Below are 27,623 nucleotides of genomic sequence, written 5' to 3' on the forward strand. Positions count from 1 at the left end.
CATATAATCATCATACAAATGGGAGGGAATTCTGAAATAAAAGCAAAAACTTGTGGTAAAAATATTATGCCTACTATGTCTAATATATGTCTTAAATGACCCTACACATAATGTTGAGTTATTCCGCAGTGGATTTCTGACTGATGTTTTGAATGTCACCAGCTGTCACATGGCACACACTGTGAGACAGATAAGTCTTCTTTTCTACAGTGAACCCGTGGGAAGTTGAACCACACATAAACACACATGTGCACACACTTATTGAATACAGAATAAAATATATTATCCTCCTCTCTGTCATGAAATACAATACACAGAGTAATATAGGAAATGAATTCCTCATCTCTCATTTTGTGTATGTGTTTTGTGAAGTTAATTGTGAAGTTCTTCTATTATCCGCTCTCTCACCACTACAGCTATCTAACAGCTTGTATAAACAAAGACCTGCTCCCAAAAAGCCTTTTGGGCCATGCTATGGTTCAGTTGTGTGGCTGATTCACAGCATATTGGTGCATTCAGGAAAGAGGTAGTTGACAAATCATCAGTCTAAGCAGCTTTCTGATATAATCTCTATGAATATGAGCTTGTTGTTGCTGTTCTCTTAACGCACAGGGAGCAGGTTGCAGGTAAAATATGTTGTAATTGATGTAAGAATGTTTATTCATTAAATAGATTTTGGCATTACAAAACAGAATGCTTCGATTGCTCTGTCCAGCTCATGTCATATCCTTCTCCCGTTTGCAAGGGTCCAAGAAAACAAAAACAAAAAAACACAGAAGAAGAAGAATAGAAGATGATGGTAGCCATCCATGAAGCTGTAATACTGCCCAACATGCTATAAAACTTTACTAGAGCAAAAAAGTTTGAAATAACATGATATACTATATTCTCTACTATAAGGATCCTCCCATTTTGATGTGGTCTACAGGAAGCTTCATGTTGCTAGTCACAACTTACAATCAATTAAAACATACATTTCTGGCCTTTGTGACAGTCATTTGACACAACCTTCTTGTTTAAGCTGTCCTGGTCTTCATCTGAGTTGTCACTCCCAGATTCGTCTCAAGAGGGAGACAGATACCCTCTGACTGTATCATAAAAGTGTGGTCACAGGCAATGTAGGTGATTGGAGCTGAGTAAACCCACAGTTGATGACTCTGAGATGCTGTTTGGGACTGAAACATTTATTGGCTTACATATTACAGTAGTAATAAGATCTTCAACAATGTAACAACAATGAACAATCGCAATCTACTTTAATCAATAATATGCAAATCATTGAATAGATCATTCAAACATTTATGGGGTAGGTTGGAAAAGGTATAACTAGGTTACAGTAAATCCAAGGTTTCACTTATACTTTTTCCACGAGCACTGTGAATGGTAGATGTCTGTGTTCAATATAAACATGATTATAATTAGAGAAGATTATAATCATTATGGCACATTTTGTTTGTCTATACTTATGACTTGACTCTGATGAAGATCAGATCACATTTTATCACCAATTAATGCAGTAAAACAGGTGATTCCAAAAGGTTCATACTTTTTCTTGCTACTGTCTAAAAATCAACAACTATAATTGTTAAATAAAACTATTACTGTAGACAGTTCAGGATTATCATTATACTGTAAAAGTTTATTTCATTACATTTAATGCAATAGGAAAAACAAGTGCGTGTGCGTGTGTGCGTGGGTGTGTCTGTCTGTCAGAATTCTGTGATATCATTATGATGTCATTCAAAGTTCTAATCATCATGACCATACTGGGCAAACCAGTCGGCAGACACACAGTGGATCTGCTGGGATTAGAGATGTATTTCAGACGACGTTTTTCCTCATGGTTGAAGTTTTTTTTTTTTTTACTTTCTGATACCCATGGCTTCTCGTGACACCGACAAATTTCTCTAGTTTGTGGAAGAGTATGAAGAATTTGCCTATGCAGTATTTGTTTGGCATAGACAAATGTCATCTTGTTGGATCATAGAAAATGTTTTTGACAAGTGGACAACACAAAAAACAGGGGGGACAGAAGGAAAAACGAAGAGGAGTCAGAGGAAAATACTGTGATGTCTCTTTACTTTGACCTGCTCTGGAAAGTGGATTTAGAAAACTTGCTGCAAAATCTTGGATAAAGGCTAACATCTGAAAGGTAAGGATCAACATGTTGAATGTGAAATTTCATTTGTTACTCTATTATGGGCTATATTGCTCACTGTAATGTTAAGTCACGTGTGTGTCCTGAAGGCCACTGGTGGATTTTATCTTGCTCACTTGAAGGTGGTGTAGAAACAGTTTCTTACTTTGCTTAATCACTATGTACATTGTCGTTACTTTCAAGACACCTTAATACCCTGGAAGGGCCCCTCTTATCTTCCCTGGTGTCGAAAGAGTTTTTAGATAATTTTTTTACAATGTTACCATGTAAATTTTACCCATCAGTTAAGTTGTCAACACTATCAAGACGCCTTGATAGTGTAATCTTTCCAAGAATTTCTCCAATCTGACCAAAGAGGTTTTCTGGAGTTTTTTCTTGCTCACTTGAGGGTGGTGTTGAAACAATATCTTGTTTTGTGTAATCACCACTTGTGTTATCGTTACTGTCAAGACACCGACCCGCCTTGGAAGAGGGCCCCTCTTGTTTAATCTTCCCAAGGTCCCAATGTGACTTAAAAGGATTTATGTTCTCTCTCAACCCAACCCAACCAGTCAAGGCAGATAGCCGGCCACCTTGAGTCTGGTTCTGCTCAAGGTTTCTTCTTACTTTGTCTGACTGCTGTTTATGAGCTGGGCGGATTGCATACAGAGCTTTCATGCTAAAAACATCCTGCTGTTCCTGAAAACGACGCACATGAAAGCGGTTACGATGAATCAATAAAATGAAACAAGAATCTAAAAAGCTGAAGATGACTAACCCTATAATGCTACATTCTTGTTTAGGTGTTTTAATGATTGTCCAGCTACCTGCATGTGTCCTGCTCACGACAAGACCCCCTGCCAGTCTGGCAAGGCAACCCCATAGCTTTGGGGGTTCCTACACTGTTTCATGTAACTCACAGTGGGAGACTGTGACAGCTGTTAATAGATCAAGCTTTCATTTGAACATCAGCCATTTCACATGTGTTTCTGTTGATGAAATGAAAACAGTGCCTCCCAGTAATCTAACATAACTAATATATATCATCCATACTATCTGTACCACACCATCACATACAGTATATACAGTATGTATTCCTTTAAAATGTCTGATTTCTGTGCTCTTACAATTTTTGAACAGAAAGAACTCTCTTTCAGCCTTCAGGTTATATGGTTATTCATGATCCATGTCATTCCTGCCTCCCTTCCCTCCCATGATCCTGGGGTTACTGTATATAAATGTGGAGTTGAGAAGAAAGGCTGCTGATGCGATGTATACTGCGGCCATCAGCAGCTTCTGCTAACACGGTAATTGAAATGGTAATTTTCTTATGCAGGATGATGACCTGTGCACAGCCAGAAATCCCAGGCTTTAATGGGTAATGAACAGGGAGAAATTCATCATATGAAAACTCACTGGTGGCCTCACAGCAGTGGTGTGTACACACAGACAGTGGGAAGTGTGTATGTTCATTCAGTGCTAATATACTATGAAAATTCTTTCCTTAGATTCAATGTGTATGCCTACAACAACTCTTCATCATTTTTCCCCTTCATGAGGACAATGTGTCGTGGGTGTGCATGTGTAGCAGTGAATGTCTATGAATAAGTGTTTGCATAAATGAATTTCACAAGAACCCTGTCTATGTTTTTTTTTTCTATATTTATACATTCATTTATTCTCCCAGAGTAACTCTCATCTTCTGTTCTTTGTTTTCCTGTGCCTCTCTGTGGCATATGGCCTGATAGGCAAATGTGTTGTTATTTGTACTGCATGCCAGACAGGTAGCTTTGTGTTTTTGTCATTCAAATTATTAACTTAATTGCTTTGCATTGCTTTGATAGCTTAAGGGTGGCTGGCTAGTGAACCTGAACAACCAACTCACAGTGACCGGCCTCTTTTTTTTTCAGTGCTTCTCTGTCTCTGGACTTTTGCCAGATAGTAATACAATCAACCCCCCACCACCACCTCCAGCGCCCAACACACACACACACACACACACACACACACACACACACACACACACACACACACACACACACACACTTCTAGCAATTACTAAAACTAATTAACAATTTGGCCATTGGAATAATTACCCCTAGTAAAGCAGAGAGGCACACTCAAGTGTTAGTTCGGTCCTTGTTTTAATTGTGACTGTCTGGCCAAGTTAAACCATTTTCTTTTAGTATTTGATCATAAATGTACCTTTTACCCTCCACCGCAACAATGTAGACTCCTCATTAAACCTGAAAGAAAAGATGCTTTGGCCACTTAGGGGCATTGCAAATAGGCTGTAAACACAACATTGACATCACCTTTTAAGCCCACATTATGAACTTGTTAGTAAACATTTTTTCCAATTACACATCAAGCAGACAGGGAGCAACGTTAGAATTAATTTACCAGTTGGTTTCTCTACCAGTTCCTGAGGGAAATATCTGGCTAAATATTCAATATGTTCACTAGTGACTAACTTTCTGTTAACTGTTTTTACTATGCATTGTGTGTGTGTGTGTTTGTGTGTGTGCGTGTGTGTGTGTGTGTCCAGTGCCTGTCTATATCTCTACAGTCATCTCTCAGCAGGCCTCATTCATTTAGGATGTAGTATAATGTAAATAGGCCAGGATGACACCACAGCAGGAGCAGCCAGGGCCAGGAAGCCAAGCGGGCACTGATTCGAACGAGAGGCAGGACAATGGAACATAAAGGCCGAAACGCAAAGACAAATCAGGCATGAAAGGGAGGGCCACCACAGCCCAGATTATTTGCGCAGTAATTGGTTGTTTTTGTCTCCATCAAATGGGGACTTTTGATGAATAGATTGGAAATAAAATTGAAATAAGGACACCTCAAAGTTTTTTTTTTTTTTTTTTTTTTTTTTAAATGCCTTCGTTACTTAACCTTATTTCACAGAGGAGATGTTGATATAAACATACAGAAGCTGTTTAATTTTCTGACCTGGCACTGCTGGAATGTCCCTTGAAGTTTTTGGGGTGCTTCTTTGAATACAGAAAATATTCACAGAATTTCAGTGAATTTTTTAATGCAACATCGCATGTGTGGTTCGCGCTGTTATTTGACATGTTGTCTGGTGGTTAATTACTTCTGAATGCTGGGTGGTGGGGATTTCATTAGTTCCCCTGCCCCTGTCTCACAGCAAACATTTTACCTGGACTCATTAAGCATCAGACATGACACATCAGAGACACTGTTATGCCAGCATTCAGGCTGTTACTATGCCAAGGTCTGCCCTCTCTGAATAAGCTGCCAAAGCCGAGAGCTACTTTTCTCTCGTGTCTTAAAAATTTCCTCTCCTTTTGGTGGTGCACATTTACTCTTAAAACTGAGATTTTAGTCCAGGTAAGTAATGTGGGGACAGGATTGCTTGTGCAGGACTGTGCGGTAAGCAAAAGGTTGAAAATGTATTTATCAAGTGCTTGAACTCCCTTCAATAAAGATCTGAAGGTTTGAAATAGACTGAAATCAGTTTTCCTTCTCTGCTCTGCCCAAAGGGAAATTCCACCTTAAAATACATTTCACATGTACTCTTTCAGTGGTCTTGAACCAGCAAGCATAATGAACAGCTGTACGAGTATGCTAAAAATGCACGAATAGCTCTTGGGCTACTCCATTTCTCATGAATTACAAATTTAAGCTCTCATGTTTTATGACCTTGGACATACGATTATTTAAATAAAATTGCCAGGGTGCACAAATATTTTCTCTTACGTTTTCCAGTCCATGGAAATGCATTGATGTTAGAGTTTATTTGGCTGTGTTGTTCAGAGGCAACTTTGACATGCATTGTCGGAATCACTTATTAACTACATTTGAATTCTAGTTTAGTTTAGCTTAAATTTTAAACTGTGATGGGGACTGGCAATAAAGAATTGAGTGATATAAGAAAAAGCTCAGTGTATGATTGAAGCCCTGCTGTAGATGTTTTGCCCTTTAAAGGTTGTCCTACAGACTGTGCCCTGATGGAGTCTGAACGTCTCTGAAAATGTCCATGTGTTTTCAAGGTGTAGTCTTGAAAAAGGATGCAAGTCAAAAAAAGCAAGAAATGATTAAATGACACTTGCCTGTATGCCTACGCACCTCTAACTGTATCACTGCGATATTGCATTCAGACTACATTCAGCCATACGCCAAACTTTGACACCCAGTGGCTTTAGGCAGTCTGAGTGGTAGTGGATTGGTATAAGGAAGGGAGAGGAATCTTCATCGTATTTCATTTCAGGCTCCCAGTGCCCTCTGGCGGCCCTCGGAGCAGGCGATATCCAACCAACTTCTGCTTTCTTCCTCAGCTAGTCTCTCCATTAATAGCTTAGTGCCGCTCCAGCTCCCATTGTTATTCCTGCCTGGCTGCATGCTGTGCAAAGGATGTTGCATGTTTATCAGACCATAAATACTGTGCATCTCTGCTTTGGGAGAATGAACTTTGAAAGAAAGCCTCCACTGAATCCAGATGTCATCCTCTTGTCGTCTATAACTTCATTAATCTTTGTCGAATCCCTTTGACCTTTTCTCTATCATCTCTTTAAAAAGGCTCGATCGGTTAGGCCAATGGTAAAGAGTGGGCCTTCACTTGTCTCATTCTAGGGCCATTGCTCAACAGACTGTGCTGATTCTGTTACATCTGAAATGTGAATCTCAGTTGGAGCTGTTGAAAATAACTGAGTGTGTATCAATTTGTCATTTAAACAGCTGGTGCGCATAATTCAGCACACAAATCACACCTTTGCGCATCCTGTATTCTGTGACAAGCCTCTTTATGCAGAAACATGCTGACTGATTACGCACATGTCACATGTGCACACGTACATAAACAGTGTGAACTTGTAGAGTCAGCTATGTTTAACACCTCAAAGGATTTGGATAAGTAACTGTCATTGAGACAGCATAATTAGGACACAGTGCCATCTGAATTTAAATGGCCTATTTGCCCTAATGATCTGTCACTTTTCTTGGAAGTCAAACCCATGAGAATAGATACTCTTCACACCAGCATTTTCTTACTGCATGCATTGCATTGCTTGCTGATTTTTTATTTTGCATTAAAATCCACTTTCCTCTTCATAAGTGAAAAGAAACTCAGCTGAAGATGGATGAAATACAATGAACGCTTCCTCAGTGAATATTGCATTCTATGCTGAGAACACTAATGGAGTATTTTACCTTTTTCTCCCAGACAGTCTTTTAATCTACTGTAAGTGGTTGAGCAGGGGGCCAAAGATATAGTTTGCCTCAGTGACTTTAGCGACATGAGAAAGGTTGTTTTTTTTCCTGAATAGAACCGATTTAAATGACCAATATATAGTCAACTAAAATGAAAACAAATGACAACAATTTTGCTCAATGTGTCCGCTTCATGCTACACACAAAAAGAAAAGAAGGGAAGGGTTGTATTATTTTGTTTTATGTGCAAAATACACACTGCAAATAAACACTTTATTACTTTTGCAGACAGTAGAAGCTGAGACATGTGATCCTTGCAATGGGTGTCACTGATGTGTTTATATGTGGGCTTTTTATTCAGATTGAGCTCTGTTCTTTATTGGAGTAAAAGCCATATTGTTAACACTATTTCTGAAGCTGTGGCAGCGTTGGTACATAGATAATATGGTGTGGGAGTGTCCTCTACAGGCAGTTTGAGGAATTGCAACAGGAAGCCACATGGTTTTACCACTGAGGGACCACAACCACTTTACTTTCTAGAGGTCACATTTAGGCCCTTTCTTCTGCATGAATGATTCATAACTTCAAATGTAGCCCTTGCCACAGATAAAAAGAGAAGGTGCTTAATCATACTTACTATTCTGAGCTGATGTTCAAAAAGTCAGTTAGTGGTGCAACTTTGAAACATATTTTTGTCAGCTGGTGTAAAAATTCTTTCTATTTTTCCTGTGACTGTTGCACCTGTTCTTCAAAAGTTGCTCGGTAACCAAATTTGAAATAAATGGGAAAGGCTGAAGAAAAGTCAGTTAACAATTTTTTAAAAATCCAAATAGATAATGACCAAACAAAATAACCACTCCTCTCATGTCTTGGACATATAAAATATACTATATGTGCATATGATTATATGTATTGTATTGTTCTGTATATTTAACTCATGATTTAAGTAATCATTGAAATTGGCATCTTTTAAAATTGGACTAGTGAAAATTTTGTTTTAAAAAAATGTATTATCATCCCATGCTTCATTGTCTAGAGGCCATTTAAATACATTTTAGAAAGTAGTAGTTGATTTTTGTTTTGTTTATATTGTTTAATCAAATTAAAGGTAAAGAAAATATCAGTATTTTAAGTGTTATATAAAAATCTATTGGAGTGTGCTGTGTGTTAAAATGTTGAGGACACTGGCGAAAATCAAAGATTTTATATATTTTTGCTGTATGTTTGTTCATGTATGGTAACTATAAAACATGTCACTTCATGTTTTGTCTATTGGTAATTGGAACAAGGTGTAGTATAATACATTTAGTGTCTCATATGAGTAGGAAACAGTCAGCAAAAACAGCAGATGAATACTTTCTCCGCCTCTCTGTGATTACTTAACCAACAATGGTTTCATATTCTAATTAAACTCATTCTTTATATATCTGCTGGCTGCAGAGCCTTTTACTATCAGCCCCCTTTCCTCTGGAATAACCTCCCTGCTGATATCAGACTATACCACCACTATACATACCACAAAAATAATAAAGAACGGGTAACTAAAACATCTTTCATTCTTAATGCATCCAAAGGAAAAGGGAAACAGGTCAAATAAACCCACAAATTAAGATTCATTGAAGGTATACATAATTTGAAAGAAATAAACAATAAATAACATCAAACAAAGGACATCAGTTTCCAGCAACTTACTGTGTGGCAGCATGGTCTCTAACAAAGGGATCGCGGTTGTAAACACACGGTGACCTATACAATCTCCTCCCCTGTCCTCTGACAGGTGAATCTCCACCCACCCAGTCTGACATATCAGCTTGAGAACAGAAAAATTATACTTCATGCACGGATCCACAGGTTTAGTCCTGCTAGATGTTATATGCTCCGGTGCAGTAGGTGGCAGTATGGAGCCCAGCTTTATGGAGTGAGGGGCTAATGAAAAAAGGGAGGAAGACTTCACAATAATATTTACATGTACCAACCGTGAGGTAAGTGCATATGTTTTGATCAGGTTTTAAACACAATATTACAGACTTTCTCCAGATATAATGATGGCGCGGATATGGTACATGAAAAAGTTACATAAAAATGTTACATGTCGTGCACAAAAGACATTAATGAGTAGACAACATGTTATGTATTGTTAGCTAGCTTGTAGCCTAGCCTGTCAAATGACCTATGACGTCGGTGTTTTAAACGCTGCATTTCTGCTTAAATAAAAAAAAGGCTGTGGTCAGCTGTTTTAAGAGTATGCGCTTTAGCTGTGGCAATGGTGTTCATAGGTGTTTGCCAGTAAACTGTGGCATGTTGACAGTCGCCCAGTGAAGCATTTGTGCCTGCCAAATACATGTTAGTGTACTGGTTATGTAAAGCGGAACTAGACATTCCCCTGCATTTTAAAAATGCAGGTTGAAGTTGAGCACTGCCAAGGAGTGCCAAGGTGTCCTTTTAATGTCATGTGCTGGAGTCATGATTCAGAGCTATAATACAATACTTTAAAACAGGTATTGAGGTTTTTGTGTTTAACTAGATCAAATACTTGAAGTGAAGTTGTAAAGTTGTCATTAACATCTATTCAGCAGCTTTCTTACTGTTCAAATCTTTTTCTGACCTCTCCTTACTTTCCAGGCATCTTTATCTAATGCTGTTGTTGAAGAACTGAGAGGTGCTTTTCCATCATGGAGGCTATCGTGGACTTCCTCAATGTATTTCACATTCAGGCCAGTGGATTGTCTATGACGCTCAGCCTCTTCCTCATCTTTCTTGGTCTTCTCTACTGGTGAATAAATATTTTAAATCCCTTCTTGTGTTCATGATGTTGCACCTGCCGTAGAAATGAAGTCAGTTATATAATCTGCCAGTAACATAAAGCACGCATTTTTACACACATAAAGAAACTCTAGAACACCCTCATGGCAAAAGCAGGATATTTAGGAAAATGTTGTTCTATATTTGTCACTGTATTTGCTGTTTTTCATTCATCACTCTTTAACCCAAAACTGTGCTCTTTTTTTGTAGGTATTCAATTTGCCCGTTTTCAGTCCTTTCGCGATGTGGCATCAAACATCCAAAGCCAGTACCTTTTTTTGGCAACATATTCATGTTTCGCCAGGTAATTGCAATTTTCATTAAATTTCAATTAACCCCTGGCTCTCTCACTTTTTTACTTTACCTTTAACCTAAAATGTGTGGATTATGAGACATTTTTAAGTACTAGATTCTTTCAGGTCTCAGATAAAAAAAATTATCTTTTCATTTGAAGGATTTGGCAAAAGCCCATTTGTCTCACAAGTCAACAACATGTTGAGCCAAAAATATGTTTCCTGTTTTTCCTTTGATACTTCCCACATGTACACACATACAGATAAACAAACCCACACACGGTTTCACAAATGTGCTTCATCATGAAGGCTTCATGCACATTCTTACGTGAGGGCTTCATGTAAAAATGTACACAGTGCATGTGTACACACAAACATAGGTGCTTCCCTTAATTTGTATAATTCCTCTTTCTGTGGCTTTTAGTTTTGATCAGTGATAACAGGTGAGTTTCAGTGCTGGTCCTTTTATCAGGTAGTCTGTTCACTGCTAAATATGCAGCTTTTACAGAGGCAAGTAAAAGAGTTGTGAGCTGCCACACTGTTACCCTTTCTGCAATTTACATGAAGTTAATATTGTTCTTGTAATGTTCTTTTCAGGGTTTTATGAACCCGCTCGCCGATCTCATAAGGACACATGGCAGAGTTTGTGGGTAAATAAACAGATTTGAATTCTTATACACTGTAAAATGAGGTTGATAGTTGCTTGGTAAAAACCTAATGTATGTTTGCAGCATTAAGATAATGTGGTTCTAATGAGACTTTACTTGGTATATACTAGGTACTATTTGGGGCGCAGACCGGTGGTGGTGGTAGCGGACCCTGACATACTCAGACAGGTGATGGTCAGAGACTTCAGCAGTTTCCCAAACAGAATGGTGAGGACAGTAACCAAAGTAAAAAATGTGAATTATGTACTTACTCATGATTCAGCAGTGGACATTTGTGCCTTCATCTTCTGCTTCTCTATACAGACAATTCGCTTTGCCTCCAAGCCCATGACTGACTGTCTGCTCATGTTGAGGAATGAACGCTGGAAGAGAGTGCGGAGCATCCTGACCCCATCCTTCAGTGCTGCCAAGATGAAAGAGGTGACATAAGAATGCTCAGATTAATTGGGTAACCAATAATTGTTACAAAGACTTTTTACTTGTCTTCAAATTTGTCAAGTAGTGAAGCAGATCGTACATGGCTGCATGATACACCTCACAGACAACTAAGGGAAAAAATGTTTGTCTGATAAGTTACTGTCTGTCATAGATTGAGGTTAGGAAGTCTATATATAATCTTTTAATTATTGAAGCATTTACTGTATTTGCATTTATTGATATATTCATCTGTTTGGTGTGACTGTGCTTGCTTTGTTTCTTGAACCACATTGACCTTTTCCTCCTTTGTGGTATTTATGGACCGATATTTACCTAAAGCGATATTGACAAGACAGTTTCATTCGTGTCTTTCCATTATCAGACATCATAGTAGTTATCCCAAGTGTCACTGTCTTTTCTATTTTTCTCGTAGATGGTTCCACTCATCAACACGGCCATCGGTGCCCTGATGAACAACTTGGATGTGTATGCTGAGTCAGGAGAAGCCTTTGACATCCACAGGTAATCACACACACACACTGAACAAAGGCAGTCAGAGTTATAGTGTCTTTTTCTGTCCTGACTCATATTTTTGTTTGCGTGTCTCTTTGGCAGATGTTTTGGCTGCTTCACCATGGATGTTATTGCCAGTGTGGCATTTGGAACTCAGGTGGACTCTCAGAACAACCCAGATGACCCGTTTGTCCGCCACGCTCAGATGTTCTTCTCCTTTTCTTTCTTCAGACCCATCATGCTGTTTTTCAGTGGGTTCAATGTATTTGTATATATATATATATATATATATAGTATAGAACTCATCCACCTCTTGAGTATATATATATATATATATATATATATATATAAACATTTGAATTATTACATTGGACAGTGGAACATAATGCCATTGGACAGTGGAACATAATGCCATCGTACATTAAGTCGTGTGAAATTCTGCACAGTTGGCATTTCAGGTTGGCTTACACCAACAAATCTGGTTTGTGTGTCCAGTTGCTTTTCCCTTCATCATGGCTCCTTTGGCGGGACTCATCCCCAACAAAAGACGAGACCAGATGAATCAGTTCTTTATCAACAGCATTCAGAGGATCATTAAGCAGAGAGATGAGCAGCCTCCTGAACAGGTGAATCTTATGGACTTTTAACTATCTTAAATTGGAACTTGCGTTCCCACTTTAAACAGGGCTTCCACTTTCTTCTTGATCATTTTTTATTTATTTATGCAGTGTACTGTCTTGTACTTTCTTCATGGATACCATTTCTGATATATAGTTTTTTGAATGATGAATGACTGATGAATTATTTCTTTTGCTTGTAGAGGCGTCGAGACTTCCTTCAGCTGATGTTGGACGCTCGAATCAGCAAAGAGTCTGTGTCTTTAGAAAACTTTGATACAGCGAACCGCACTGATGAGCTCGATCACAGGAACCAGCAAACCCAGCCATCTACCTCAGATCAGGACAATAACCCTCTTCACCCACAGGAGCCACGGACTAGGCGTCCTCAGAAAAAGATGATGACTGAGGATGAGATCGTGGGTCAAGCTTTTGTCTTCCTCCTGGCAGGCTATGAAACGAGCAGCAACACATTGGCCTTCACCTGCTACCTCCTGGCCATCCACCCTGAATGTCAACACAAAGTACAGGAAGAGGTGGATGAGTTCTATACTAGATATGTGAGTGTATTATTTTGTGGTTTGATCTGATCTTGTTTGCTTCATCTAGTTATGAAATGAGATGATAGTTGTGAACAGTTATGGGTTTATCTTGTGCTACCTGTTGTAGGATTCACCAGATTACACAAATGTTCAGGAGCTGAAGTATTTGGACATGGTTATATGTGAAGCACTGCGCCTCTACCCTCCTGGATTCAGGTAAAGGAAGACATTAAATGAGGATAAAGGATGCTTGTTTACTAGCTTTATCACTATTATAGTATTTATTATTATATTGAACAAGACTATAAAGTAATCACATGGACTAAAGAAGAACAAATGAGTTGAGTCTGAGGGTCTATAAAACATGCAGTTTCATTCTTTTCCATGGCATTTTATCCCACAAAGGTTTGCACGAGATATCGACCAGGACTGTGTGGTGAACGGCCAGGTCCTCCCTAAAGGAGCGACACTGGAGATCCCAGCAGGCTTCCTTCATTACGACCCAGAACACTGGCCAGAGCCTGAGAGGTTCATCCCTGAGAGGTAGGAGATTACTAGAGTAGTTAAGCAAAAGTATAAACCTTGTGTTTCAAGTCTCCTATAGATTTAGTATTTGCATATTGAGTGACTCTTATTCACTACTGCTTTAAATTCATTCAGAAATGTAACATGTTGTTGCTTTCCAGATTCACACCAGAGGCCAAGGCCAGTCGACATCCATTTGTATACCTGCCATTTGGTGCTGGTCCCCGTAACTGTGTGGGAATGAGACTTGCTCAGCTGGAGATCAAAATGGCTTTGGTCCGTCTGTTTCACAAGTACAGCATTGTGGCCTGCTCTGAGACAAAGGTGGGTTGGATAGTTTAAACACTAAAGATAACAATGTAATAAACATGATTTTGAGTTTTAGAGGATTCAAACTCACAACGGAAAAAATGAACTGTGTGTGTGTGTGTGTGTGTGTGTATACATACATACATATATATGTAAATGTGTGTGTGTGTGTATACAGTTATTAATGGCTTTCATAAGACATCTAATGAAAAAGACTGCTGTAATTTTTGTACAACAGTTAACTAATATAAACTGTCAACTATTTACAGTAAACAGTAACAATGTAATGCTAAATCTGAAAAACACAAATCTGTATGGAAAAAGTTCTTTAACATATGGTATTCTTTTCTTTATGCAGGTTCCTCTTGAGTTGAAATCATCAAGCACTTTAGGACCTAAAAATGGCATATTTGTGAAAATCACAAGAAGAAGCATGGGAAGAGCTCAGTTGAACTCTCCACCAGATGATTAGAAACTCACCATTCATGTTCTTGGATCCTGTGAAAAGTACAAACTGTCCTGTAGGTCCATGTTTTGTGACTGTGACACACAGTGCGTGAACAATTTTCTGGATCTGTAATTCCATTTAAAGCTAAATATTTCCACAGATTTCCTTAGTTACAGTGCACTGCATACCTCAATCATTGTTCTCATCTTGTGCCTTTTTTTTCTTGAGGGATGAGCTGGTACGTGGCCTATTGCTATGCTGTAATGATAAATGACATAGGTGCAAAAGTGTCAGGTGCTGTGGAGCACACAGTTGAGGTCCCTCTGAACTCCCTTCTGATGGCTTCATCAGTTGTTATGGTGATGAAAAAGTAAGGATGACAGAGGGAGCTGGAGGTGAGAAGAAAGACAAGAGCAAACAAAAGAACAGAATTTTGCTCTACTTTAAAGAGAGCAACTCGCAGCCGATTACCTCAGTGTATAGCAATACTGAATATTTTGTAGTGATTTTGAACAGGCCATAACAGTACTGTTATGAAAGGTGTTTATCTGCTCAATTAAAAGCTGCTACTTTAGAGTTTCACAATTTCTTGGTGCATATTAGGTTTTTACATTTTATCACTTTTCTCTGGATGATGTCATTCATTATTCTTGAAAACACTTTACTGAAACTTAACTGTTTCTCATGTTGGAAGCAAAATTTTTTCTAGACTGAATTTTAACCAATGCTTGGAAAAGATTTTGAGTTAATGAATTAATGAATTTTAGTCTTGCATGTATGCACTGAGAGAATTACTGATGATGAATCCAAATGTTTCTGTGAAATACTGAAACGTGTATATTCCAGCGAAAAGGATCAAAGGTGATTAAAGGCAGAGGTCTGAATGTCCCTGCTTGAATGGTGTACATTTAAAATAGATAGATACTTTATTTATCCCCTAGGGGAAATTCATGAAGGGTCAAATGCTAATTGTGTGTAACTAAATATTCCAACATAATGATGCACTGTGAAAATAAAGGGGTTAAATAATTACATAGACTAATTTAATGGCATTTTAAAATGTGTTTATTACTCAACAAAGTGTATTTCATTCCATATGTTAACACCAGATCATTTTGTTGCCCTCATACCACAACAAAACACACGCTACCAACAAAACAGATGCCACCAATCATAAACATAGACTATATGCATTTACATAAAAAGCAGTATAATCTGTTCATATTCTATATGATCCATATAGTGATTCCATATATTCTAAAATGTAAAAAGAAGTATTTTTTGGCTAATTATAAATTTGTCAGCAGTGAAAAATCCCACTTACTTTACACTTCTACTCCACTACATTACAGAGGGAAATATTGTAAGTATCAGTTTATAGAATATAATGCTTTGCTATAGATCAAACCACCCAACAGTATATAAAGTAGTTAAAATCACCTTATCATTGTCCTGCTTTTACTTTTAATACTTGAAGCATAATTATTTGATAAAACTTCTGTGCTTTACCTAAAGTAAGATTTTGAATTTAGTCTTACATTTTGTAAAGGATCTAAATACTTCTACCCAAGCCACTAGCTGCTACTAGTCGGAGTAAAGAGCATTCCATAATAGTTTTTCCTGGACTAAAATCTTCAGTAAAGGAAACAACAGCGGTATGACTTAGGAGTAATCGATAACATACTCTGGATAAATCTGTTGTTTTTCAAAGACAACATAGATGCTGGGGTTGCTCTCAGAGTCAACACAACTGTCATAGAGGGTTCTACCCTTTCCTTTTGGCGGGGGTCGGACATAGTTGCTCGCTCCTCTGCTGTACTCCCCCACCAGGACCAGAGCAACAAACATGATCTTGTTCATGCTTCTTTTGATGCTGGCGTATCTGTCTGAGTAGGACGCATCTTTGGCAAAATAGCTCCCTAACAAATAAGGAAGTGTTAGTGTTGACACAGTTTAAAGGAAAAAGTGTGATGGCTTCTTTTCTACTGCCACAGTAAAATATGCTGCTTTTTTCAGTTCAGTAAGTAGAACTTACTACTCCATATCAGAAAAGACATATTTCTTCTATGGCTTGTCAATATTCGATACTGGATGCTCTATAGTCATTGTATTACTGGATCAGCAGCTGAGGCTGTTTTACTGTACCTTTGCCATAGGCCGTGCCATGGACACCGCACATCCTCCAGTCAAAGTTTTGCTCACAGATGGCCTCAATCAGGGACTCGTCTGTCCCATGGAACAAGTACATCTGATTCACATCTGTCCCTCCATTCCTCAACTTCATCTGGTCTTTCTGCCTGAAGAAGCCAGACAAAAAATGTTATGTAATGATGTTTTAGGGGGAAAAATGCTTATTAGCTTTTGTTCATATTGCTCTCATCTGTAAGGTAAGTATAAAGCTACAGCCAGCAGCTGATTAGCTTAGTTTAGCTTATTTTAGCTTAACTCACTTACGGTAAAGACTGAAAATAGGGGGAAATGGCAAGTCGGGCTTTGGCCTTGAGGAAGCCAGGCAACCAGCAGAAACTAATGAAAGTTACTGTGCCTGACTTAGAATGAATGCAGTACATTGACACATAGTGGGAACCCAAAGTGTGTTATTTTCACACAAATGAGATAAAAGAGGTGCTGGTAGGCAGATTTTGTTATGTTTGGACAGAGGCAGGTGAGCGGTTTTCCCTTGTTTGGGTGCATGGTAGCTTCATATTTAACACAGAGTGTTATCAATGTTCTTACCTAACTCTATGCAAGAAAGCAAAGAAGCTAACTTTTTCTTAAACTGATTTACCATTGAAAGACTTTCCACAGTGAGGGGTTCTGGATCCTCTTGATGCTGTTAATTTTACTATGAGGCATAGTGCGCTTAAACAACATCTCGATCATATCATAGTCCTTCACAGATTTGGAGATGGGTACAAGCTAAAAGATAAGAGTAAAACGCAGATAAACAAATCATTAAGCACAAAACAGTCAAATAAATAAATAAATAAAAATATAGCACATGAATACATGCTGTAAAGATACCTTGTATCCAAAATCAGGTAGGGCACTCTTGTCCCAGTGGGATGGGACACATTCAGCTGTGGAGGAGCTGGATTTGGAGCTGGGTGATGATGTACTACAGAGAATACAAACATAAAGTAAGAACTTCCCGACTGATGAAGTCATTTGAGGCACTGAGATATCCAAAGCAGTAGTGTTAGAATTGCAAGGACAATGCAAAGTCTGTCTATTACAGGAAATGAAAAATACCTGTCCAGCTTCAGCTTCACATCATGAGCAGACACAAAGCGAGGCCTTCTCTTGACCTCTCTCTTAGTTTTGTGTTTTAAGTTCTCTTGATACATCTGCTGTGTTCCTGCCTCGCCTTTGAAGTGGAGAATATACTTCTGTCTGCCAGCACTGAAAGGAATCTCTGTATCTCTGTCTGCCAGGTACACATTCTCCAGAGTTTCAGAAGTGACAGAGGCTGGTGTGTCCAAATCACCCTAACACAAAAAGCAGAGAACCATCCAGCAATGTTCAGATTTTACATTTGCCAGTGATCAAATGTGGAAAAATTAATTAACGAAGAGTGCAGAGGGGAACGTAGCAAATCTAAATCTACTTGTTCCTTCAAACAGGCACTATTAAGGATCGCAGGCTCTTAAAACTGACTTTTCATCTGATCATCACAAAGACACATTACTTCACTATTTGTACTGATCTGACTGACCTGTCCAAACTCCATCCATATCCCGGTGTCATCCTTCCAGTACCAAAGCCACTCTGTTGTAAGAATGAAGTGAGGGGGCTTTGAAACAGAGGAGGCAGTGGACAGCCGACGAACTGGAGACCCTTCATATGTCATCGTCTTGAAATTAACTGACTGCACGACAGGGGGGCTGAAAGCAAGCAGTGTAAGAACAGTAAATCTCAAATTTTCTCAAGAGAAGTTAAAAAGTTTAAGTTTCTCTACAATATATTTATAAACTAAAAGACTGTGTGTATCTCTGTGGTGTTTCTTCATTCATGCACCTTTGAAGACGAAGGAAACCGAAAATCCCTGAGATGGGCAATGGTTGATTCATGTCACTTTCAAGTCCTGGGTCACAGTAGGCCTTCTCAATGTCCTCCATATTAGGCAAATCCTTCCAGGTCTTATGATCACTGTCTAGAACCTGCCATCTGTAAGGTAGGTGCCAATGAACACGAACACACTTCTCTGGGAAAAATACAAGGATACAAAGGCACTCATTTAGGCAGTGGTACACATAAACATTTCTTTTCTCACAGAGTCACACATACAGTATGTCTTGAGGAGTTACTGTACTGTAAATGTGACTTTTTAGTTCTACCAGCAATATTGTTACCTTTGAAGCTGCAGTGTCTGCGAATGAAGAAGAGGCAGATTTCATCCCTGTCAGCATCACACATAGGTTTAGATGGACAAGCAGAACTGGTGGGAGATCCAGGGTTGCCGTGGGAAGGCTGTTTGGAGGCCTTGTGGGAAGCCTGGTGGGAAGGATCCTGAATGGGGATTCTCACCTTTGGTGACACTGCAGATGACACACATACATACAAACATACAATCTATTTGTATTTATATGTAAAATATCACATCTCATTAGATGACAAAAAAATCAAGAGTATAATATTTCGATAGAAGTAATTCTTTACCAGGAACAGGAGTAGCCCATTGACCCATGATGATGAATTTATTTCTGTAGATCTCATGAAGGTTTCTTATATTCTCCTGACTGAATCCGCGGAAAATCTTCGTTCCTTGTGCATCAATATTATGGGCTCTCTTACAGGAAGTGCCAAACATACAGTCACCCTGGAAATAGTGCTGGCAGATGTGAAGCTTGATGCAGGCGGTGTTGAACTTGCAGGAACCATGCAAACCACTGCCCTTGTTGTAATGTGGACATATCTAGATGGGTGTATGGAGGAGGATGACCATATGACAACAAGAATATATTACAGTTCATTCAGAAATATAAATTATTTTCTACACCATAACAAGAGACAAAACCAAAACCTACCTCAGGAAGCAGCCACGGATCATTCTGCAGTAACAGCTGGAACAGCTGTTTTTCCGTCAAGTCCTGAAGACCATATTTCTTTAAAAGCTCTGCATTGTATGGAGAAGCCAGACTATGGGGATTTTTACACTTCTGTCTAAAAATGACAAAATGACAGGTAAGGGTTAGACAGAATTAACCTACTAAAATATGGCATATCTAGTATTTGTAGATACACACACCTGTAGAGATTTACAAATTTCCAGTCATGTACTATCACAACTGATAGGCTACTGGTGGCTGATAACCAGGATATGGAGCCAACCTGTTCATAATTATCATGTGTGGGTTAAATTAAGAAAATATAATAATAAAGTGCCACAGAATTTCACACTAGTGTACAGTAGAGTGGGTTATCTGGGGAAAATGATGGTCAAGGTTACCTAATAAGATCTGAATAGACCATTTTCACAGCAGATATTTTGACACGTCTTAGCAGGAAAAGCACAGGTGTTGTTAATAGTGTTAACTGCATTCCATTTAAGTGACTTAGGTCCAGCCTGGTATTGTGCCTGCTGACTCAGTGGCCCTGTATGTACCTAACGCCTTTAATGAGCATTCATTTCACCTGTGCTTTTCCTGCTATCCCCCTGCTGCCATCTTGTGGACTTTACAATTGATGCATAATTCTTTCATGTTTTTAAAGGGAGGAAAAAAAGGAAAAATGTGAACGTTTGTTTTCTTCCACATTGACTCAAAGAGACGAACATTTAACATATAAGTTAACATTTTTCTTCTAATATTTAGCTATACAAGGATTGATGGTTGCGTCACTACGTTATTCAATAAAATGTGAAAACACCAGGACTAACAGAACAATGCTCATAGAAAAGAGAAAAAGTGTTAGCAGGCGACAAAAGTGAAAACAATGTGTGGGTGTGTAGGTATTTAAAGTTTAAAGCACGTAAACGCTACTTCTGCTGCTCAAACGTCATTATGGTACCATTGTTATTATGACTACTGCTTTACAATAGACAAATTACAAACCCTTTAACGTGTCGTACAGCAGTAGTTTACTTACCCATAGGTGCAGTCCCCGCAGACAAAATACCTGCACAGGTGTAAACTATCACACTGCGGGCACTCTCCGGGTTTTTTCTGACAGATTCGCAGACTAGTTTTGGCCACGACCAGACTATCCGAGCTAATTATTTGACCACCAGTCACCTTCTCGCTGCCTGCTTTAATGGCTATTTTACCGTCGTCGAAGAGAACACTTCGCATGACTGGTTCCGCAACAGTGAAATTCTGCGCGATAGTCTCATCCAGGCGCTGGAAGTCCAAACATCCCTGGTGGTCGCACAGGGTCTTAATGATGAATTTAGAGATAACTGAAGTCATCCTGAAACAGGTTTCACCCGCTTAGCAAAATAACATGTAGTTGCTGCTAAAGAATGGCTGGCCTCGACCGTCTTAGCGAGAGCGATTCCTGGTTTCGGATAAATGAAACTGAAACTGAAAAAGAGAAAAAAAGAAAAATATGTTAGAAAAAACAGTTGTAGGCCTGCCCCTAGAAAAAATTACCATATCATCAACAGAAGCTTCTTTACTTATGAGGAACGGCATGAAAAAAAATTCTAGGGTGATTTTTTTCTATAGTTTGTACTCACGGGTTACGCAGATCCTTCCATAGTAAGGTTGCAAGTTAAATTCACAAGTACTTGAATGCAGCACTTGCCCATAGCAACCGTCGCAGGGGTTCAGTTTACCTTAGCAACTGTAGAGGGCGAACTATTGGTGATGGAAGAAGACAAGGGAAAAGAGATCACACAAAAAGAAAAAGAACTCCTCTACAGCCGAGTCGAAGAACTAAGGTAATGAAAATACATGTTTAAGAACATCTTTTCGGTAAATAGTTTAAGAAGAAGTTTGTATAGTTAAAGCCGCTTTTATTAACCTACCTATTTTGTGCAACATGCTAACGTTGGCTAGTTCTGTTGTTCAGCAATATGGTTATAGTAGTCAAATGTTACCTAAACACATCTATATCCTAGAACCATTAGCTAATAGTAGAGGGTCAGACGTCCAGCCACATTCCTTAAACTAGGCCAGGTCACATTATGACTCACTGTATGACATGTTTGATAAAAATTTGAACCGCCTTTTTTAAGCATTTGGGTTTAGGTTTCCAGCTTAAGCAACCAGACTTATAGCTTTGAGCATTTTCCTTAGCTGACTGAGGCTGTTGTTATTCACGTCCACTCAAGGTGTTCCAATGCAGCCCTTCTGGCAGAGAATGACATGTTTGAACAGTTCATCAGCCGCCTGGATCCACAGGACCTGGTGTCTCAGGCTGGGGGAGAAGGTCTTGGGGCAGCAGGAGCCTCCCAGCTGGAGGGTGGGGTAAGTGACACCCAGTGACAAGAGCTACTGAGAATTACACTGTTACAAGGGAAAAACTCTCTGTACTGCACTCCTGAAATACCGGAATAATTTTGCCTTTTCAGGGCCATGGATGGAGGCGGCGGTCCCGGTCCTACATATCAGATAGACTCCAGCAGCTGACCTTGGAACAGAAACTTTATGTGGCACAGAGGGAAGTAACAAATACGGCACAAGACCACGAGAAGCTCAAACAGAGATATGAGAGAATCCAGGACAACTACAAGGTTAGGTTCTAACACACCCTTGCACAAACAAAAAAGTGCATACTTAAAGTATATTTCTCCTCAGTGATTCTGCTTGTATTTCCAGGCCTCTCTGAAAGAGACAGAATTGCGTCTAGCAGGAATCAGGAAGGCCAAGAAAGAGTTTGAACGCAGACTGCTCAAACCTATGAAGGACAACAGATTGGAAATGAAGGAGCCAGAGAAGGTGCTCCAGTACTTTGAAGACAAATTAAAGGTAGAAATCTGGTTTGGTCTAATGACATCAACCTGTGCAAAGCAGTATTTGAATAGATTTTGATCACTCATTTTAACTCAGCTTACAAAAGATATTACACTTGTGACTGTTTAAAGTAAATTATTGGAATTAATTTAAATATATGCACACATCTTATAGTTATTTTGTACCATTTTAAATTTTTCCATTTTTTGTACATTGTTTTTTTTTTTTACCCAAATATGTTATATAGTGATAATAAAATAACTTTTATAACTTATTGTGGAAATGTAGTTGAACCATTATGTTGAGCTGTTTTTTATTGCTTCCTAGCAATGACAGGAAAATGTCAGGGATGCTAACATGATGTTTTTCTGACTATCTTGTATTTTAGTACAGAAATTATTTCTTTTTGTTAAAGTAAATGGGCGAATAACACACTCTATTGATAACTCTTTAATGAGAGGGACAAAGAGATGGGATATTGAGTGATTATTACTTTTACTCACTTCTTTGCTTATATTTGCTTTCTCCAGTACATCATTTTCCTTCCGTTGTCCACATTGTCTGCTCTGTTCACAAACACACATAAAAAAACTCAAACAGGTCACTCAGTTGGAGAAGTTAAATCTGAACATCCAGACACTGAGGGTCCAGGAGAAAAAGCTCCAGCAGCAGCTTCAACAGAAAAAAGACATGGGAAAAGCTGAGTACGAGGTAGAGAATGAAAGACAGGGTCTATACAGAGAGCCTGAGAGAGCAGAGTTGAATGTGTAGTTTGTGAGTTACAATGTTTTGCAAGAGAACAGTGAATCACAGCCTGTGTCTTTTTCTAACAAGGGTTATGTGCTTGTAACTATATCTACTTAAAAATGTTACCTGTTCAATGTGGATTATAATTTCCCTTTATTTTTTCTAGTAAATAAATGTAACAATGTATGGTGCTGTGTGTTTTATCTAGGAAATTTTCCAGGAGTACAATGAGCTGAGAATTGACCAAAATCTGGATGAACTTCAAGTCAACAGTTTGAAAGTACAACGTGTCCTCAGTTCACACAAGGTGACTTGTTAAAATTTTGCTTGACAGGGACGTTTCTAGTGTAATTTAGTGTAGATTTATGAACCATATCCATACTCCAACCATTTGTTGCAACGTTGATCCCTTCATCTTGTGTGTATGTGTGCGTGTGAACAGGAGAAGCTGCAGAATGTGACATGGGATTCTACAGAGTTGAGCAATGACATCACCAGCAGGAAGCAGATGCTTGCAAAAATTGAAGAGGAGATCCAGCATAATGAGAAGGTTAGTTATTAGTCCAAAGATTAGTCAAAGTTATGAATCTAACTTTAAGATCAGTGTGTGTGTGATCAGTTCTTTTAATTCTTCTTTAAACTTTATTCAGTGTCTCCTGCCCTTTAAACAAACTCCCTTTGTGTGCTTCATCCCTCCATTGTCAGGAACGTTTAAAGGCAGAGGCCCTCAACCAACACCTGCGCTGCCAGATGTCAGATTATCAGGCTCCTGATATCACTGAGTACATGCATGTCAAGGACAAACACAAAAAGCTGCAACAGAGCATTCACACTTGGGAGAGGAAAGTTGGGATTGCTGAGGTAAACCAATATTTTTTTCCCCCCAAAGAGAATCAGAAGTGCAATATCTTCTTTTCCACTTTTATCATACTACAATATGCCTCAGTCCAGCTGGGGAAAAAATTGTTGTGGGACAATTTCGAAAACAAAGGACTCTTTCTTCTCTGTTTTCACCAGATGGCCTTGAAGACCCACACTAAAGCCTGGAGCAAACAGAGAGCCACTCTTACTCCTGCAAACAGTGCTGTGGCTGGAGCGAGGTCTGGGGAACACCAAATCCCAGTTAAGCTCCCATACATAGCAGAACACAACACATAAAGAAGCACAAGGCCTACAGGATTCATTAAAGAATGAATGGGCGGAGGATGGAGACGGTGCGACAGTTGCAAATGCCCTGTTTCACATTATTACAGTTATTCAACATTTGATGATTTATCATAACAATTTGATATTTCAAGATTTTTACCATGCATCATGATAAATGTAAAAGCTCCATCAAACCCATAATACATTAAATAATAAAAATAACTTCTTATACTGTACTTATTAGCATACTATTATTACAATACTGAATCCAATATATGCAACTACCCATATTTGTGTTTCTGATGTTCATATATTTAGAATGTTAAGTGTGGAGAGACTCATCAAGTGAAGCTGAAGTTAATATAAAATCGGGTGAAAAAATCCACCTGAGGCTCGACAAACTATTTTCTTTATTAGAAAGAAATCCTTGGAGGTATAAGCCCTCAAAGAACTCTAAATGTTATGATGTTACATGCCATATATACAGTTATATACATAAAAGTGCAATGTCACAATGGGTAAGCTGTTTATTTATTATTAATTCTGTCATATAACTGTTTGGAAAATGGCATCATTACTTATTCATGTGTCTTCTTCCTGCACTGCATTTCTTCAAAAACACAGCATCTGACATGAAAATGCAACAGGACAGAATGTCTGAAGTTCCTCTAAAACATTTTCAAAGGCACTTTCACAAGTACATACTACAGATGTACGTAACACCACAGAGTAGCTTAAAGCCTACAGATGGCATGACTACCGTCCTATTGTTGATGATGTTACATAGTGACAAAAGCATTTTATACAACTGGCTTCATACTGTGGCTGCAACACCTGCATCTCTGCATCGTCTTCTACCCAGAAACACAACAACAATAACAACAAAGATTATAAAAATGATGAAAGTTAGTAATTCAGAAATCAATTAACTTTTGATTATTACACACAATATCTGTCAATTCAAAGATAGTGTAAACCTGCTGCTAGAGAGCATTGCTAACTCATTGCAAACCAAATCTCTTCTAAGTGTTATTATGCTAGCCAAACATTCCCAGGACATGCACCCAATTCTGTTATTTCTACAAATACTTAAAAAATAGACACATACAGGGGCGCAGTCACACATTTGGAACTAACTGGCACATACTGTTTTAAGGGGCTATTGCATTTGAAATTATTACTTGACTCGGAAACATATGAGCTGACTGACAAATGAGCTGTTCGTCGCTGATTGTGTGAGATTTCGTCCTGTTCCACATGTGCAGTTTCAGTGTTGCACGTCAGACATTTGAAGTGTTGTCTTCCACTAATGCAGCAAGTCCACAGAGAAAGCCTCAGTGTCAGTCAGAGAGCAATACGAAAACACGTAATTGGCATTCTTAGCTGAACATAAAACAGACTAGAGGGACTCGGAAGCAAGCTGCTGTTTCCAGAAACTTTGACAAAGAAAAGCAAAGGAAGCAGGGTGAACACATTAGGAGGCTTTTACACTAACAGTCATTAGGTCCATGGCTACTGGCAGCACTCCCACAGGGCGCTGCCTTGAGTCTATACACATCAGTCAATATGAAGAATGCCTACATCTTATATGGAGGGTCAACATCCATGCTTTACACTTATACAGCCATGTCTTTGGGTAGATAAAGCCAAGCAAGGCATAAAAGAAGCTATGGCATGTGTTTCACACTGTATAATACCCTATGTGTTGTATATACTGTAGGTAGGAGATGATTTGTCATCAGAACTTTTCACACTGCTCCCCATGGGTTATACAGATGTAAAGGCATAACTTATTAGGCATATTTTATCCCTTCATCGTGAGTAATTGATGCAGGAATTCAAGAATGCATCGAAATGTTCAGTTTATAATGAAGTAGTGGTTTTATCCAATATCCAATAATCCATATCTCGTTCCAGGCAATGTGGAAATTGTTCAAATAATTTTGAGCAAATCCAGCACAGAGGTGATCTTTGTACATTTCTGAGACACAACTGACAATGGTATGCCTTGCCAAAGAAAGTTGCAGTTTACACACTAGTTAATCAGTACTAATTTATCAACAGAGTACCATTTGTTATTAAGGGCTCTTCAAGCGTTTTATCAGTCCAACCTCTGTCCAGGTAGTCACAGCACCTTTTTAATATTTAACATTTGAAATCAGTTACATCTCAAAGTCAGTAAGGCCTTTGAAGCAGTTCACACCACCCTCAGGGGCCCTCCGAGGTCCTTCTCATCAAGCTCTGTTTCAGGTTCAGTGGTAAACGGAGGAGCTACATGCACCATGTTTTGTTCAAAGTTATACAGTTCAGGACTGTCTGTAAACTAAACTAACTAGCAAACATTTTCTAAAACCTCGAGGGAAGCCTTTGTGATTTGTTGTTTCAATATTTAATTAAAAAAAAGACGTATGTTTTATAATATTAACCTAAGCTTATTAACACAACTGTGCACGTTATCGACACAAGATTTGTCTGACTGACAAATCTGTCTACATTGCAACTCCAACACCCGTCTCTCTAATCCAGCCAGAGTCCCCTTTAGGATCTAGTTTTCAGCTTCAAAACACCACAATGTCTTTTCCTGTCCAGGTCAATGTATGTTACACACTCTTAGATATTATTTGCAGTACATCTGTGAAGTCTAGACAATGTTAGCATTTTGCAGCCCCCTGGATTGAGAGTTTTTGTTATACATCTCTGGTTCCTGTTCCAGAGGTTACATGGTGCAGGACTTGTCCAGAGCATCCTGAGGAGATGTAGCTGGAGGCTGTGAAGCCTGGCTTGACTTGGGCAGAACCATGGGTTTGGGCCTCAAGGCAGGGGGTTTGAGCTGCACCCCCATGCGGGGTGCTACCACAGGCTTGAAGGTGCTCATAGTGTCGCTGGAGGAGCTGGTGCTTCGGCGGATGGGTGGCTCAGTGTTGACAGTGGACCTCAGCATGACGCCGTGGATGGGGCTGAGGGACTCGCTGGAGCTGGCCGGCGTGGGACCTCCACCACTGCTGCCGGAGGTCTGCCGCTGCTCCAGGGTGTCCAGCACCACGTCAGGGGCGTGCTTGGCTGAGCTCTGCCGCTCCAGCTCACGCAGTTCATTCAGAGCAGTGTTCATGGTTTCTTCTATGTCCTGCAGGAGACAAAGAGAGTGTGTGTGAGAGAGGAGAGAGGATATGGAAGGATGATGATGACATAGGTGAGAGAGATCGTTATGAAAATGGAAGATTGGGGTTAAAAATGAGAGAAAATTAGAAGATAGGAGGAAGGAGGGAGAAATGAAGAGAGGGAAAAAAAACGATGAAATGAGAGGACATGAAAGGGTGGAGACGGTAGAGTTAGGTACGTAGGAAAAACATAACAAACTATGTTAACAAAGGACCACAGTGACAGTT

At 39.1% G+C, this 27,623-nt stretch overlaps 4 protein-coding genes and 1 long non-coding RNA gene across 8 annotated transcripts in view; 2 read left to right on the plus strand and 3 right to left on the minus strand.

Moving 5' to 3' along the window:
* Positions 1–8,683: 8,683 nt before the first annotated feature.
* LOC147818607 (uncharacterized) lies at positions 8,684–11,466 on the minus strand. Its single transcript, XR_015437814.1, has 2 exons — positions 11,330–11,466; positions 8,684–10,133 (listed from the first exon to the last, which is right to left on the minus strand). It is a non-coding gene; the product is annotated as an uncharacterized LOC147818607 (long non-coding RNA).
* Positions 9,951–15,481, plus strand: tbxas1 (thromboxane A synthase 1 (platelet)). Its single transcript, XM_023415493.2, has 13 exons — positions 9,951–10,088; positions 10,328–10,421; positions 11,008–11,060; positions 11,189–11,285; positions 11,382–11,498; positions 11,929–12,017; positions 12,111–12,259; positions 12,504–12,634; positions 12,829–13,185; positions 13,295–13,383; positions 13,573–13,710; positions 13,854–14,016; positions 14,360–15,481. Exons 1-13 carry the CDS (start codon positions 9,988–9,990, stop codon positions 14,471–14,473), a joined length of 1,692 nt encoding a protein of 563 aa, XP_023271261.1. The 5' UTR covers positions 9,951–9,987; the 3' UTR covers positions 14,474–15,481.
* Positions 15,482–15,491: 10 nt separating this feature from the next.
* Positions 15,492–20,964, minus strand: parp12a (poly (ADP-ribose) polymerase family, member 12a). The gene is made up of 11 exons (XM_023415492.2): positions 20,537–20,964; positions 19,477–19,612; positions 19,109–19,364; positions 18,802–18,987; positions 18,467–18,653; positions 18,165–18,333; positions 17,702–17,937; positions 17,474–17,567; positions 17,238–17,368; positions 16,595–16,746; positions 15,492–16,368 (listed from the first exon to the last, which is right to left on the minus strand). The coding sequence occupies exons 1-11, from the start codon at positions 20,854–20,856 to the stop codon at positions 16,112–16,114; spliced, it is 2,124 nt and encodes a 707-aa protein (XP_023271260.1). The 5' UTR covers positions 20,857–20,964; the 3' UTR covers positions 15,492–16,111.
* Positions 20,965–21,050: 86 nt separating this feature from the next.
* Positions 21,051–24,335, plus strand: LOC111661818 (cilia- and flagella-associated protein 263-like). 2 transcript variants are annotated; one of them, XM_023415495.2, is made up of 9 exons: positions 21,051–21,329; positions 21,723–21,858; positions 21,963–22,124; positions 22,210–22,359; positions 22,945–23,055; positions 23,300–23,398; positions 23,534–23,641; positions 23,797–23,952; positions 24,109–24,335. In XM_023415495.2, the coding sequence occupies exons 1-9, from the start codon at positions 21,181–21,183 to the stop codon at positions 24,247–24,249; spliced, it is 1,212 nt and encodes a 403-aa protein (XP_023271263.1). In that variant the 5' UTR covers positions 21,051–21,180; the 3' UTR covers positions 24,250–24,335. The 2 variants fall into 2 exon arrangements, with proteins under 2 accessions (XP_023271263.1, XP_087032529.1); XM_087176403.1 differs by lacking the exon at positions 22,945–23,055.
* Positions 24,336–24,630: 295 nt separating this feature from the next.
* The window catches only part of srgap1a (SLIT-ROBO Rho GTPase activating protein 1a), a 79,136-nt gene continuing 76,143 nt past the window's right edge, over positions 24,631–27,623 (minus strand). For 2 of the 3 annotated variants that reach the window (XM_023415491.2, XM_023415490.2), the window contains exon 22: positions 24,631–27,361. In XM_023415491.2, the coding sequence (XP_023271259.1) occupies positions 26,954–27,361 (408 nt within the window). In that variant the 3' untranslated portion in view covers positions 24,631–26,953. The remainder of the gene's footprint in view (positions 27,362–27,623) is intronic. The other variant, XM_087176402.1, reaches the window with a different exon arrangement.

The sequence above is a fragment of the Seriola lalandi genome, unplaced genomic scaffold (genome assembly GCF_002814215.2).
Source record: "Seriola lalandi dorsalis isolate HSWRI2012SDOR001 ecotype SW California unplaced genomic scaffold, Sedor1 jcf7180002054553, whole genome shotgun sequence".
Taxonomy (NCBI): Eukaryota; Metazoa; Chordata; class Actinopteri; order Carangiformes; family Carangidae; genus Seriola; species Seriola lalandi.